Source organism: Petromyzon marinus, chromosome 57 (assembly GCF_048934315.1).
Source record: "Petromyzon marinus isolate PM22_M1 ecotype Great Lakes invasive population chromosome 57, UKy_Petmar_22M1.pri1.0, whole genome shotgun sequence".
NCBI classification, from domain to species: Eukaryota; Metazoa; Chordata; class Hyperoartia; order Petromyzontiformes; family Petromyzontidae; genus Petromyzon; species Petromyzon marinus.
In genome coordinates, this window is record NC_133723.1 from 7,555,035 (window position 1) to 7,567,904 (window position 12,870).

The window sequence follows — 12,870 nt, forward strand, 5'->3', positions numbered from 1 at the left end:
CTGAGACAAGTCCACGCAACCACGGCGAGAGAGAGAGACACGCAGACTCCAAATATACAGCAGCAGCAGCGTCGTGATGGAACCCACGACCTCCTGTACACCAGGCGAGGTAGTTAACATCTCATAGCCACCGTGATAATGATGAGAGAGAGAGACACGCAGACTCCAAATATACAGCAGCAGGCATCAGGGTCGGGATGGAACCCACGACCTCCTGTATACCATGGGGAGGTAGTTAAGATCTCCTAGCCACCGTGATGATGATGAGAGAGAGAGAGAGACACTGCAAACTTAAAATATAACAGCAGCAGCAGGCGTCAGGGTCGGGATCGAACCCACGACTTCCTGCACACCGGGCGAGGTAGTTAACATCTCCTAGCCACCGTGCGTCGCCCACCGTCATGATCGGAGGTGCGGGGGAAGGACGCCGAACACATTGAAGTGTTCGGCTTCAACGGCGGTCACCTTCGTGCGGTGCGCAGGGTGTTGCCGATGGGGGTAGTGCAGAGCGTGCCGTAAGGCGGTGGCTTTTTGGTTTTATTTTTTGCATTTTATTCATCACGCTGTTTGTCGAGCGCAAGGCCAGAGACCCGGAAAGACAAAGGGCCACCGTTAAACATTCGTCGTGATCAAGGTCGCGGAAACGCGCCACGTACGCGCCGATAAAAGTTGTCATCCGTGATAATAGTTGGTTTCATCTTGCTATACAGAGTATAGCAATCGTCTTGATTTGAAGCTTTCGTGACTGCAGGATAGCAATAGTGGGTTAGTCTCTCGTTGAGCGACGTTGTGATTGCAAGAGCTTTGGGGGAATGAGGCGATGACGGTGATGGTGGTGGTGGTGGGAGGGGATTCCAAAGTGGAGCCGTGCGAGGTGAAGAAGCAGAAATAGAAGTGAGTTGACCTGCAGTGTGGTGAGAGGGTGGGTGGGTGAGTGGGTGGGTGAGTGAGTGGGTGGGTGAGTGGGTGGGTGGGTGGTTGAGTGGGTGAGTGAGTGGGTGAGTGGGTGGGTGGGTGGGTGAGTGGGTGAGTGGGTGGGTGGGTGAGTGGGTGAGTGGGTGAGTGAGTGGGTGAGTGAGTGGGTGAGTGAGTGAGTGGGTGGGTGGGTGAGTGAGTGAGTGGGTGAGTGGGTGAGTGAGTGGGTGAGTGAGTGGGTGGGTGGGTGAGTGGGTGGGTGGGTGGGTGAGTGGGTGGGTGGGTGGGTGAGTGGGTGGGTGGGTGAGTGGGTGAGTGGGTGAGTGAGTGAGTGGGTGGGTGGGTGGGTGAGTGGGTGGGTGGGTGAGTGAGTGGGTGGGTGAGTGGGTGAGTGAGTGGGTGAGTGAGTGGGTGAGTGAGTGGGTGAGTGGGTGAGTGAGTGGGTGAGTGAGTGGGTGAGTGGGTGGGTGAGTGAGTGGGTGAGTGGGTGAGTGGGTGAGTGGGTGAGTGAGTGGGTGGGTGAGTGGGTGAGTGGGTGGGTGGGTGAATGGGTGAGTGGGTGGGTGGGTGGGTGAGTGAGTGGGTGAGTGAGTGGGTGGGTGAGTGAGTGGGTGAGTGGGTGAGTGGGTGAGTGAGTGGGTGAGTGGGTGGGTGAGTGAGTGGGTGAGTGGGTGAGTGAGTGGGTGGGTGAGTGGGTGAGTGGGTGGGTGGGTGAGTGGGTGATTGGGTGAGTGAGTGGGTGAGTGAGTGGGTGAGTGAGTGAGTGGGTGAGTGAGTGGGTGAGTGAGTGGGTGAGTGAGTGGGTGAGTGAGTGAGTGGGTGAGTGAGTGGGTGAGTGAGTGGGTGAGTGAGTGAGTGGGTGAGTGAGTGAGTGGGTGAGTGGGTGAGTGAGTGGGTGAGTGAGTGAGTGGGTGAGTGGGTGAGTGAGTGGGTGAATGAGTGAGTGAGTGGGTGAGTGAGTGGGTGAGTGAGTGAGTGGGTGGGTGGGTGAGTGAGTGGGTGAGTGAGTGGGTGAGTGAGTGGGTGAGTGGGTGAGTGAGTGGGTGAGTGGGTGGGTGGGTGAGTGGGTGGGTGAGTGGGTGGGTGAGTGGGTGGGTGAGTGGGTGAGTGAGTGGGTGAGTGGGTGGGTGAGTGGGTGAGTGGGTGGGTGAGTGAGTGGGTGAGTAGGTGGGTGAGTGAGTGGGTGAGTGGGTGGGTGAGTGAGTGGGTGAGTAGGTGGGTGAGTGAGTGGGTGAGTGAGTGGGTGAGTGAGTGGGTGAGTGAGTGGGTGAGTGAGTGGGTGAGTGAGTGGGTGGGTGGTTGAGTAGGTGAGTGAGTGGGTGAGTGAGTGGGTGGGTGAGTGGGTGGGTGGTTGAGTAGGTGGGTGAGTGGGTGGGTGAGTGGGCGAGTGGATGGGTGGGTGGGTGGTTGAGTGGGCGAGTGGATGGGTGGGCGGGTGGGTGAGTGAGTGAGTGGGTGAGTGAGTGAGTGGGTGGGCGGGTGGGTGGGTGGGTGAGTGAGTGAGTGGGTGGGCGGGTGGGTGGGTGGGTGAGTGAGTGAGTGGGTGGGCGGGTGGGTGGGTGGGTGAGTGGCCGAGTGGATGGGTGTGTGGTTGAGCGGGCGGGCGGGCGGCTGAGCGGGTGGGCGAGTGAGTTGCGTGCGATCAATCTGCTTGATCGGAGTCCTCCACATCGGAATTGAGAATCAACGAGTGACCTTAACGGGGACGGTGACCACGACAGTAGCGAGAGCGGAGTGACGAGACGGTGACTGCCTGCAGGTGAGCGGGTGGCCGGAGAGTGAATCCGTTTCTGGATCATCGAGCAACCAGGCGCGTAATCCGTCCCTGCACACGGAAACGTTCTTACGGGTTTTCTTTTATCTTTCTTTACACATTCCGTCAGCCTCTCGGCCTTGCTTCTGGGACCGCGTCGGGTGGGGCGGTCAGCGGATCGTCGTTCGGGTCATCGCGAGTTTTCTGCATGCGGAGCGAGAGGCCATGGGAAGGAGACGAAACGTCGGCTCCTTCTTTTGGTTTTGCTTAGAGTCCTTAGACTCTTCCTGACGGACGCCGATGTTAGGTGTCATCCGTGTGCCCGTGTGCATGGCCGGATGATCGTAGTCGCAAACGTAGCTGCATCTGCTCCGGGCCCCGCACTTTCAAGCTGTCAATTCCGGTTCAGTGATTCTGCACTTGCTCTCTAACTATAGTAATATACTGCCTTCAGATTTTACGAAAGATTTGGTGTTTAAGTTTAGCGGTTTGTCGTATTATCTGGCTGTATAGCAAATGAAGAAATACAATTACTTTATTATTAAAGTAAAATATTCGTGTTTTAATATTTGTTGTTTATTTTATTTAGCGCCCCTTTATAACACCACGCTACAGGCCCCACCTGCTTAATCCGGCACTGCGTGTATGTGTGTAGGAGCGGTGGTGCAGCGGTTAGCGCTACGCTGCACTCCGAACCCGGCCACCGGGGTTCGATTCTCGCTCACGGCCAACACCGGTGACGATTATCTGAATCGGGCCTGGGCCTCCCCTAGGTCGACTCAGCCTCAAATGAGTACCCGGTGCGATGTGTTTATATACGCCACTGGGGAGACAAAGGCGGCCGGGGGCGTGGTGTTGGCCACCCACCGCTCTCGTGTGCCACGGTGCCGGCCTTCACAGGTGCTGCTCGCTAACAGCACTTGCCCCAACAGTCCGCTAAGGCTACACGGGGGATCTTTGTCTTTGTGTTCCTGTGTGTGTGTGCATCAGACCTCGGGAAGGGCACAGACCCCACAGAGAAAACCCCATCGAAGTGCTGAACCTCCCCTCGTCATGAACGGGACTCGAACCTCGACCATCAAGGGTACGGTGGATATGTAATGCTTGGTACGCGTGCGTGTGTGTCCATAATGCAGGTTTTTGTTGGGTTAGATCACGTAAATATATAAATGTTGTGTCGTTAAAACCCGCCACCACCCGACACAGCCAACTAGTAAGGGTTGTCACGTAAACATAACGTGGACATTTCGATTTAAAGCTTTCGTGACTGCAATGATTCATCTTCTTTGGTTCTTTCGGTAAAGTCACGTAGAATGATAATAAAATAATAAATTGATAAAATAAAATAACACAATAATATTCTCACGACGTTTCGGCCAATGAAGGCCGCTTGTGTTGTGGCCGAAACGTCGTGAGAATATTATTGTGTTATTTTATTTTATAAATTTATTATTTTATTATCATTCTACGTGACTTTACCGAAAGAACCAAAGAAGATAACGTGGACAATTCGTCACTAGTACAGCACTAGTGTATAGTGTAGTGTATAGTAGTATATAGTGTAGTGTATAGTGTAGTGCATAGTAGTGTATGGTGTAGTGTATAGTGTAGTGTATAGTAGTGTATAGTGTAGTATACTAGTACAGCACTAACCGCTTGTGTGTTGGAGAGCCAAGCCACAACATTTACAATCTGAGTACGACGTTTCGCCACTAATATATATACGGTGTGTCCGAAAATGAATGGTGTTTGTGAAAAATAACGTTGAATGGTGATATTGTCATTCGAGATACTGACGTAGATGGGACGTCAATACTTTTGAGCTTTAGTCGCTGCATTTTATTCATGGTATCGATTAATTGTTCTCGAATGATTAATACGCTTCCCCATGTCGACCATCATTCACGGGCGTCGATCGATCTCGGTGTTCAAACTCATCATCATCATCAACAACAACAACGTTTCTACAAGCGTAAGACTTTTACTCTTTTAAAGAAACAATAAACCGCAGAGATTAAAAGAAGAAGCATTAAACGGTGTTAAGTCGGGTGAACGAGCGAGTTTCTCCTGCAACGGAAAGTGCAGCGATTAATGTAACGGGGAACACACGTGTCGTTATAACGCCAGTTAGCTATAGGAACACACGTGTCGTTATAACGCGAGTTAGCTATAGGAACACACGTGTTGTTATAACGCGAGTTAGCTATAGGAACACACGTGTTGTTATAATGCGAGTTAGCTATAGGAACACACGTGTTGTTGTAACGCCAGTTAGCTATAGGAACACACGTGTTGTTATAACGCCAGTTAGCTATAGGAACACACGTGTTGTTATAACGCGAGTTAGCTATAGGAACACACGTGTTGTTATAACGCGAGTTAGCTATAGCAACACACGTGTTGTTATAACGCCAGTTAGCTATAGGAACACACGTGTTGTTATAACGCCAGTTAGCTATAGGAACACACGTATCGATATAACGCCAGTTAGCTATAGGAACACACGTGGTGTTATCACGCCAGTTAGCTATAGGAACACACGTGTTGTTATAACGCCAGTTAGCTATAGGAACACACGTGTTGTTATAACGCGAGATAGCTATAGGAACACACGTGTTGTTGTAACGCCAGTTAGCTATAGAAACACACGTGTTGTTATAACACGAGTTAGCTATAGGAACACACGTGTTGTTATAACGCCAGTTAGCTATAGGAACACACGTGTTGTTGTAATGCCAGTTAGCTATAGGAACACACGTGTTGTTATAACGCCAGTTAGCTATAGGAACACATGTGTTGTTGTAACGCCAGTTAGCTATAGGAACACACGTGTTGTTATAACGCGAGTTAGCTATAGAAACACACGTGTTGTTGTAACGCCAGTTAGCTATAGGAACACATGTGTTGTTGTAACGCCAGTTAGCTATAGGAACACACGTGTTGTTATAACGCCAGTTAGCTATAGGAACACACGTGTTGTTATAACGCCAGTTAGCTATAGGAACACACGTGTTGTTATAACGCGAGTTAGCTATAGAAACACACGTGTTGTTATAACGCCAGTTAGCTATAGGAACACACGTGTTGTTGTAACGCCAGTTAGCTATAGGAACACACGTGTCGTTATAACGCCAGTTAGCTATAGGAACACACGTGTCGTTATAACGCCAGTTAGCTATAGGAACACACGTGTTGTTATAACGCGAGTTAGCTATAGGAACACGTGTTGTTGTAACGCCAGTTAGCTATAGGAACACATGTGTTGTTGTAACGCCAGTTAGCTATAGGAACACACGTGTTGTTATAACGCGAGTTAGCTATAGGAACACACGTGTTGTTGTAACTCCAGTTAGCTATAGGAACACATGTGTTGTTGTAACGCCAGTTAGCTATAGGAACACACGTGTTGTTGTAACGCCAGTTAGCTATAGGAACACACGTGTTGTTGTAACGCCAGTTAGCTATAGGAACACACGTGTTGTTGTAACGCCAGTTAGCTATAGGAACACACGTGTTGTTATAACACGAGTTAGCTATAGGAACACACGTGTTGTTGTAACACGAATTGGATGTAACACGATCGAGCGAACGGATCTACGTCGCGCGCGAGTAGGAACAAGCGGTTTGTACGGCCGCCTCGCTGTAGCGTCGTCATCGCGCAAGGTATTGGGATGCTGCTGGATGCTTCTAGATCAGCGCTTCTTCTTCTTAACCTGGGGGTGAGAGATGCCCTTTTTGGGGGGTGTGTGAGACATGGCCAGATTTTGTTTAGAAGGTAAATCGAACCCTATGTAATTATTCACATTGTAGATTTTGTTTAGAAGGTAAATCAAACCCTACGTATTTATTCACATTGTAGTTTTTTTTTTTACGATTGAGAACCAACGGGGTGCAAGGCTGCAGCATCGGTTAAGAACCGCTGCTCTAATGCACACATTCATATCAAATTGAAGTCGGCATCAACGAATAACAATAGAGCTATTCAAACTCTTTGGTTCTATTCGGTAAAGTCACGTAAAAACAAAAAAAATTCACGACGTTTCGGCCACAACACAAGTGGCCTTCATCAGGTGAAGGGACCGTGCTGTCATGAGGACAGCGTTGGAGTGAAAACAGCCAAGCCCAGGTCGCGTCCTTTAAGCTGTGTGGGAGGAAGCAAAACGCTTGACAACGGAATTAGCATAAAATGAGCATGATGTACGTAGGAGGTGCATGGGCCATGATGGGCCAGGAGCGGGTGGGGACCATGACGGACCAGCAGCGGGGGGGAGGGGAGTGAGTGAGTGAGTAGAGTGAGTGGAGTGAGTGGAGTGAGTGGAGTGAGTGAGTGGAGTGAGTGGAGTGAGTGAGTGGAGTGAGTGAGTGGAGTGAGTGAGTGGAGTGAGTGGAGTGAGTGGAGTGAGTGAGTGGAGTGAGTGGAGTGAGTGAGTGGAGTGAGTGGAGTGAGTGAGTGGAGTGAGTGAGTGGAGTGAGTGAGTGAGTGGAGTGAGTGAGTGGAGTGAGTGAGTGGAGTGAGTGAGTGGAGCGATGGAGTCAGTGAGTGGAGTGAGTGAGTGGAGTGAGTGGAGCGAGTGAGTGGAGTGAGTGGAGTGAGTGAGTGGAGTGAGTGGAGTGAGTGGAGTGAGTGAGTGAGTGGAGTGAGTGGAGTGAGTGATGGAGTCAGTGAGTGGAGTGAGTGAGTGGAGTGAGTGGAGCGAGTGAGTGGAGTGAGTGGAGTGAGTGAGTGGAGTGAGTGAGTGGAGTGAGTGAGTGGAGTGAGTGGAGTGAGTGATGGAGTCAGTGAGTGGAGTGAGTGGAGTGAGTGGAGTGAGTGGAGTGAGTGAGTGGAGTGAGTGATGGAGTCAGCGAGTGGAGTGAGTGAGTGGAGTGAGTGGAGCGAGTGAGTGGAGTGAGTGAGTGGAGTGAGTGAGTGGAGTGAGTGGAGTGAGTGAAGGGGACCAGACTGTTATTTTTATTTTCATTTCTTGTTGTTTTTTACGTGACTTTACCGAATAGAACCAAAGAGTATGGATCCTTGCAGTCACGAAAGCTTTAAATCTAGAACAGCTATTCAACTTTCATCTTGGTATATTCCTAGTCGGACACCCACTCTCTCTCTCTCTCTATATAAAAAACCCATTTTACCGAGCGACTTTTCTTTTTTTTACCGATTATGTTGCGTGTAATTCTCCCCAGGGATGCTAACGATCACATTGCGCTGTGTGTGCACAGGGGTGGCTGCCGCCGTCCAAGGAAGCCCCTTGGCAATTATTGCATTTCCCGACAGCCTTACCGATGTCTAATCACTCCCCCCACCCCTCCCCCCGCCTCTCTGTGTCGCTCTCTCGCTTTCTTCCAGACAGATTTGAGTGTTGTGAACGCGAGTGGCTCCTTTGTCCGACAGAAGAAGAAGAAGCGATGTCAAGAGTAGTTCCATGCCGTGTTACTGTACGTTAGTGCGATTGGTTGGGGATGACTTGTTTGAGAGGCGTTGGTGGCTAGGAGATGTTAGCTACCTCGCTTGGTATGCAGGAGTTCGTGGGTTTCGTCCCGACCCTGACGCCTGCTGTATATTTTGAGTTGAAATGTCTCTCTTTCTCTCATCATCATAATTGGGTCTTGGAGATGTTAGCTACCTCGCCTGGTATACAGGAGGTCATGGGTTCCATCCCGACCCTGACGCCTGCTGTAAATTTTGAGTTGAAATGTCTCTCTCTCTCTCATCATCATCATCATCACTGGGTCTTGGAGATGTTAACTACCTCGCCTGGTATGCAGGAGGTCGTTGGTTCGATCCCGACCGTGACGCCTGCTGTATATTTTGAGTTGAAATCTCTCTCTCATCATCATCATCACGGGGGCTTAGAGACGTTAGCTACCTCGCCTGGTATACAGGAGGACGTGGGTTCGATCCCGACGCCTGCTGCTGTATATTTGGAGTCTGCGTGTCTCTCTCTCTCTCCCCGTGGTCGTGTGGATTGTTCTCCGGGTCCCCCGGTTTCCACCCCCCACCCCCCCCCCCACATTTATAAGGAATGCCACGCGTTTAGAGTTATATCTGGCTGCTCCAAATTTCCGCGCGATGATGATGATGATAAGCCCACTTCGTGGAGCTATCATTTGTGATTGTCAGGACGCTTCTGACAAAGAGCTACGTAGCTCAGTGGGGGCCTTATCTGGTGAAATAAAACATCGTTTAGTTTTTTTGATAGTTTAGTTTAAATTAAAAAAACGCTAATATTTTTAAATCTCCACGTGTGAACGTGGCCCTCTTTGTTTGAGAGGTGTGCCTGAAGATTGATCACCATATGAAATAGGCCGACGTTTCAGGCAGTGCTCCTTGCCATCACATTGCTTCTTCTTTTGGCCTCCGTGGATTCAACTGCCCCTGCCATGAAGATGGAATCTGGTCACAGTCGTAGTAGTCGTAATACGAATAACAATCATCTTGCGTTCATAAAGGGCCTTTCATATCGAAATCTCAAAGCGCTGTACATTGACAAAAACATCATTGTAAAAACTGCAGGTGACAAGTGTAGATCGTGTAGAATAGATAAATGCCATAACCCCATAATGATAACAATGATGACAACTATGTATGTGTGTTGAACTTCTATCGCACTGTACGTAGCTAACCGTCCTAATCGGAGGTGCAGTGTTGAGTCTATGGGTAGTGTTGAGTCTATGGTAGTGTTGAGTCTATGGGCAGTGTTGAGTCTATGGGCAGTGTTGAGTCTATGGGTAGTGTTGAGTCTATGAGTAGTGTTGAGTCTATGGGTAGTGTTGAGTCTATGGGCAGTGTTGAGTCTATGGTAGTGTTGAGTCTATGGGCAGTGTTGAGTCTATGGGTCATGTTGAGTCTATGGGCAGTGTTTAGTCTATGGTGCAGTGTTGAGTCTATGGGTAGTGTTGAGTCTATGAGTAGTGTTGAGTCTATGAGCAGTGTTGAGTCTATGGGCAGTGTTGAGTCTATGGGTAGTGTTGAGTCTATGGGTAGTGTTGAGTCTATGGGCAGTGTTGAGTCTATGGGTAGTGTTGAGTCTATGGGTAGTGTTGAGTCTATGGGTAGTGTTGAGTCTATGGGCTGTGTTGAGTCTATGGGTCATGTTGAGTCTATGGGCAGTGTTCAGTCTATGGTGCAGTGTTGAGTCTATGGGGAGTGTTGAGTCTATGAGTAGTGTTGAGTCTATGGGCAGTGTTGAGTCTATTGGGTAGTGTTGAGTCTATGGGTAGTGTTGAGTCTATGGGCAGTGTTGAGTCTATGGGTAGTGTTGAGTCTATGGGCAGTGTTGAGTCTATGGGCAGTGTTGAGTCTATGGGTAGTGTTGAGTCTATGGGTAGTGTTGAGTCTATGGGCAGTGTTGAGTCTATGGTAGTGTTGAGTTATGGGCTGTGTTGAGTCTATGGGTAGTGTTGAGTCTATGGGTCATGTTGAGTCTATGGGCAGTGTTCAGTCTATGGGTAGTGTTGAGTCTATGGGTAGTGTTGAGTCTATGAGCAGTGTTGAGTCTATGGGCAGTGTTGAGTCTATGGGTAGTGTTGAGTCTATGGGTAGTGTTGAGTCTATGGGCAGTGTTGAGTCTATGGGTAGTGTTGAGTCTATGGGTAGTGTTGAGTCTATGGGTAGTGTTGAGTCTATGGGCTGTGTTGAGTCTATGGGTAGTGTTGAGTCTATGGGTCATGTTGAGTCTATGGGCAGTGTTCAGTCTATGGTGCAGTGTTGAGTCTATGGGGAGTGTTGAGTCTATGAGTAGTGTTGAGTCTATGGGCAGTGTTGAGTCTATTGGGTAGTGTTGAGTCTATGGGTAGTGTTGAGTCTATGGGCAGTGTTGAGTCTATGGGTAGTGTTGAGTCTATGGGCAGTGTTGAGTCTATGGGCAGTGTTGAGTCTATGGGTAGTGTTGAGTCTATGGGTAGTGTTGAGTCTATGGGCAGTGTTGAGTCTATGGTAGTGTTGAGTTATGGGCTGTGTTGAGTCTATGGGTAGTGTTGAGTCTATGGGTCATGTTGAGTCTATGGGCAGTGTTCAGTCTATGGGTAGTGTTGAGTCTATGGGTAGTGTTGAGTCTATGGGTAGTGTTGAGTCTATGGGTAGTGTTGAGTCTATGAGTAGTGTTGAGTCTATGGGCAGTGTTGAGTCTATGGGTAGTGTTGAGTCTATGGGTCGTGTTGAGTCTATGGGTAGTGTTGAGTCTATGGGTGGTGTTGAGTCTATGTGCAGTGTTGAGTCTATAGGTAGTGTTGAGTCTATGGGTAGTGTTGAGTCTAGGGGTAGTGTTAGTCTCTGTCCAGTTTCCATGTTTAATTTCTTTCGCACCGTACGTAGCCAACCGTGCTTACCTACGCCGGCAACTACAACTTGCAACGCAGATGCAGTCAAGAACGCAGACGGTGATGAAAGACACCAACAACAACAAACAGAATCACGGTGTTAGGTGAAACCCATCGGCGTAACCGCATCCCCCCTTTTCACACCATGGTGCGGTGTAGAATAAAAACACAATCGGACTCGCAGCCAATTTTGCCGATTAAACACATACAAAAAAAAACCTCCTCTCAAAACTACAATTTGTGTGTTTTACCGGGTAAGGCACCAACGGACTCCTCCTCTTGGGAACATTCGACTCAACGAACTTTCAGAGATACGAACGAGCCCCGTCCGTATGTCCAGCTGTGCCTGTTCGGACCGATAGTCGTTTGTTCATCCGCCGCACAATATATAGGGAGGCGGCGGTGGCATCTACATCTGTAACACATGAAGAGCCAGTGGCAACCTACATCTGCAGAACGTGAGAAACCAGTTTTGTCTAACAGGAGATGACACGGCTTTTAAAGCCATTCCCCCGTGTTTAGTGTACACGCCGTACAACTTGTTTGGAATTGACAGGTGTAAAGTTGGACTTATGAATAAATCGACTTACGGACATACCACTGGAACCGAACCCGTTCGTAAGTAGAGGAGTGCCTGCACAGCTGTTTTCTAGAAGCGACCTGATAGCAGCATCGAGCGGACATTTACAACAGCCACGTCGTGCTCTTAAACGCCTGATGTCCATTCTTCAACGTGGATTGGAAAAAAAAAGCTGATATCGTGACCGAGGTGATTGTTCACGCAGGAGTAGCCGGGTGTGTGGTAGCTACCGCGGTGATGGGGGTAGCGCCTTCGCTGTTTGTTGGTAGCTGGTTCGCGGTTCAGACCCAACAGCAGCCCTGGTTAACACTGCGGGCGTATGAACCGTACGAGAGTTTGCGCCCTCCCCCCCCCATCGCCCCGCCGCTGACTTCGCGAGTGGACGTTAAAGAAGACGTTGACGATGTTATCCTGAAATATGGAGGGCACATTTATTTCATAGCGAGAGAGAGACAGTCGTAGAGGGAAGACAATGTTTTTTGAGCCTGGAGTTGAGAATGTACAGGGAGTAAATAACAGCATGGGTAGCTGCGGGAAGGGCGATCTAGCCAACGCGGGCAGCAGAGGAGAAGGAGCGACCTCCCTCTGAGTGGAGGTTGACCGGTGCCTTAAACAGAAAGTCTTGGCTGCTGGAGTAGAGTGAGATGAGAGGGGAGAGGTGGGAGAGAGCGTGGAGGGGAGTGGAGTGAGACACAATTACCTGTATTGGTAGTTCAGATGAGGCCCGCAGTGTAGGGCTGATGTTTTGGTTACAGATTGCTCTTCATATGCGCGTGCCACGTTAAGAAAGTACGCATCATGAAAAAGACGAAAATAACTTTCATGGACCGTGAGTCAACTCTGTAATAGCCGAAGGTCAGCTCATAAAGGTGTATGCAAATCAAGCCATGGTCGGGTGGTTTTATTTTATTTTATGACCCGAGTCACGGAGGGGAGAGGTAGGAGAGTGAGTGGAGTGGAGTGAGATGAGAGGGAGAGAGGTAGGAGAGTTCGTGGAGTGGAGTGAGATGAGAGGGGAGAGGCAGGAGTGTGTGTGGAGGGGAGTGGAGTGAGATGAGAGGGAGAGACAGGAGAGTGAGTGGAGTGGAGTGAGATGAGAGGCAGCAGAGTGAGTGGAGTGGAGTGAGATGAGAGGGAGAGACAGGAGAGTGAGTGGAGTGGAGTGAGATGAGAGGGAGAGGCAGAAGAGTGTGTGGAGTGGAGTGAGATGAGAGGGGAGAGGTAAGAGAGTGAGTGGAGGGGAGTGGAGTGAGATGAGAGGGAGAGGCAGCAGAGTGTGTGGAGTGGAGTGAGATGAGAGGGGAGAGACAGG

General features: G+C 49.7%; 1 protein-coding gene across 6 annotated transcripts in view; it reads left to right on the plus strand.

Moving 5' to 3' along the window:
• Positions 1–12,444, plus strand: part of LOC116955004 (ras-related protein Rab-27A-like) — a 94,880-nt gene extending 82,436 nt beyond the window's left edge. For 5 of the 6 annotated variants that reach the window (XM_032975924.2, XM_076052729.1, XM_032975927.2 and 2 more), the window contains 2 exons: positions 3,659–3,752; positions 8,011–12,444. In XM_032975924.2, coding sequence (XP_032831815.1) covers positions 3,659–3,708 — 50 coding nt within the window. In that variant the 3' untranslated portion in view covers positions 3,709–3,752; positions 8,011–12,444. Of the gene's footprint in view, positions 1–3,658; positions 3,753–8,006 lie in introns of all 6 variants that reach the window. The other variant, XM_032975925.2, reaches the window with a different exon arrangement.
• The last annotated feature ends 426 nt before the right edge of the window (positions 12,445–12,870 follow it).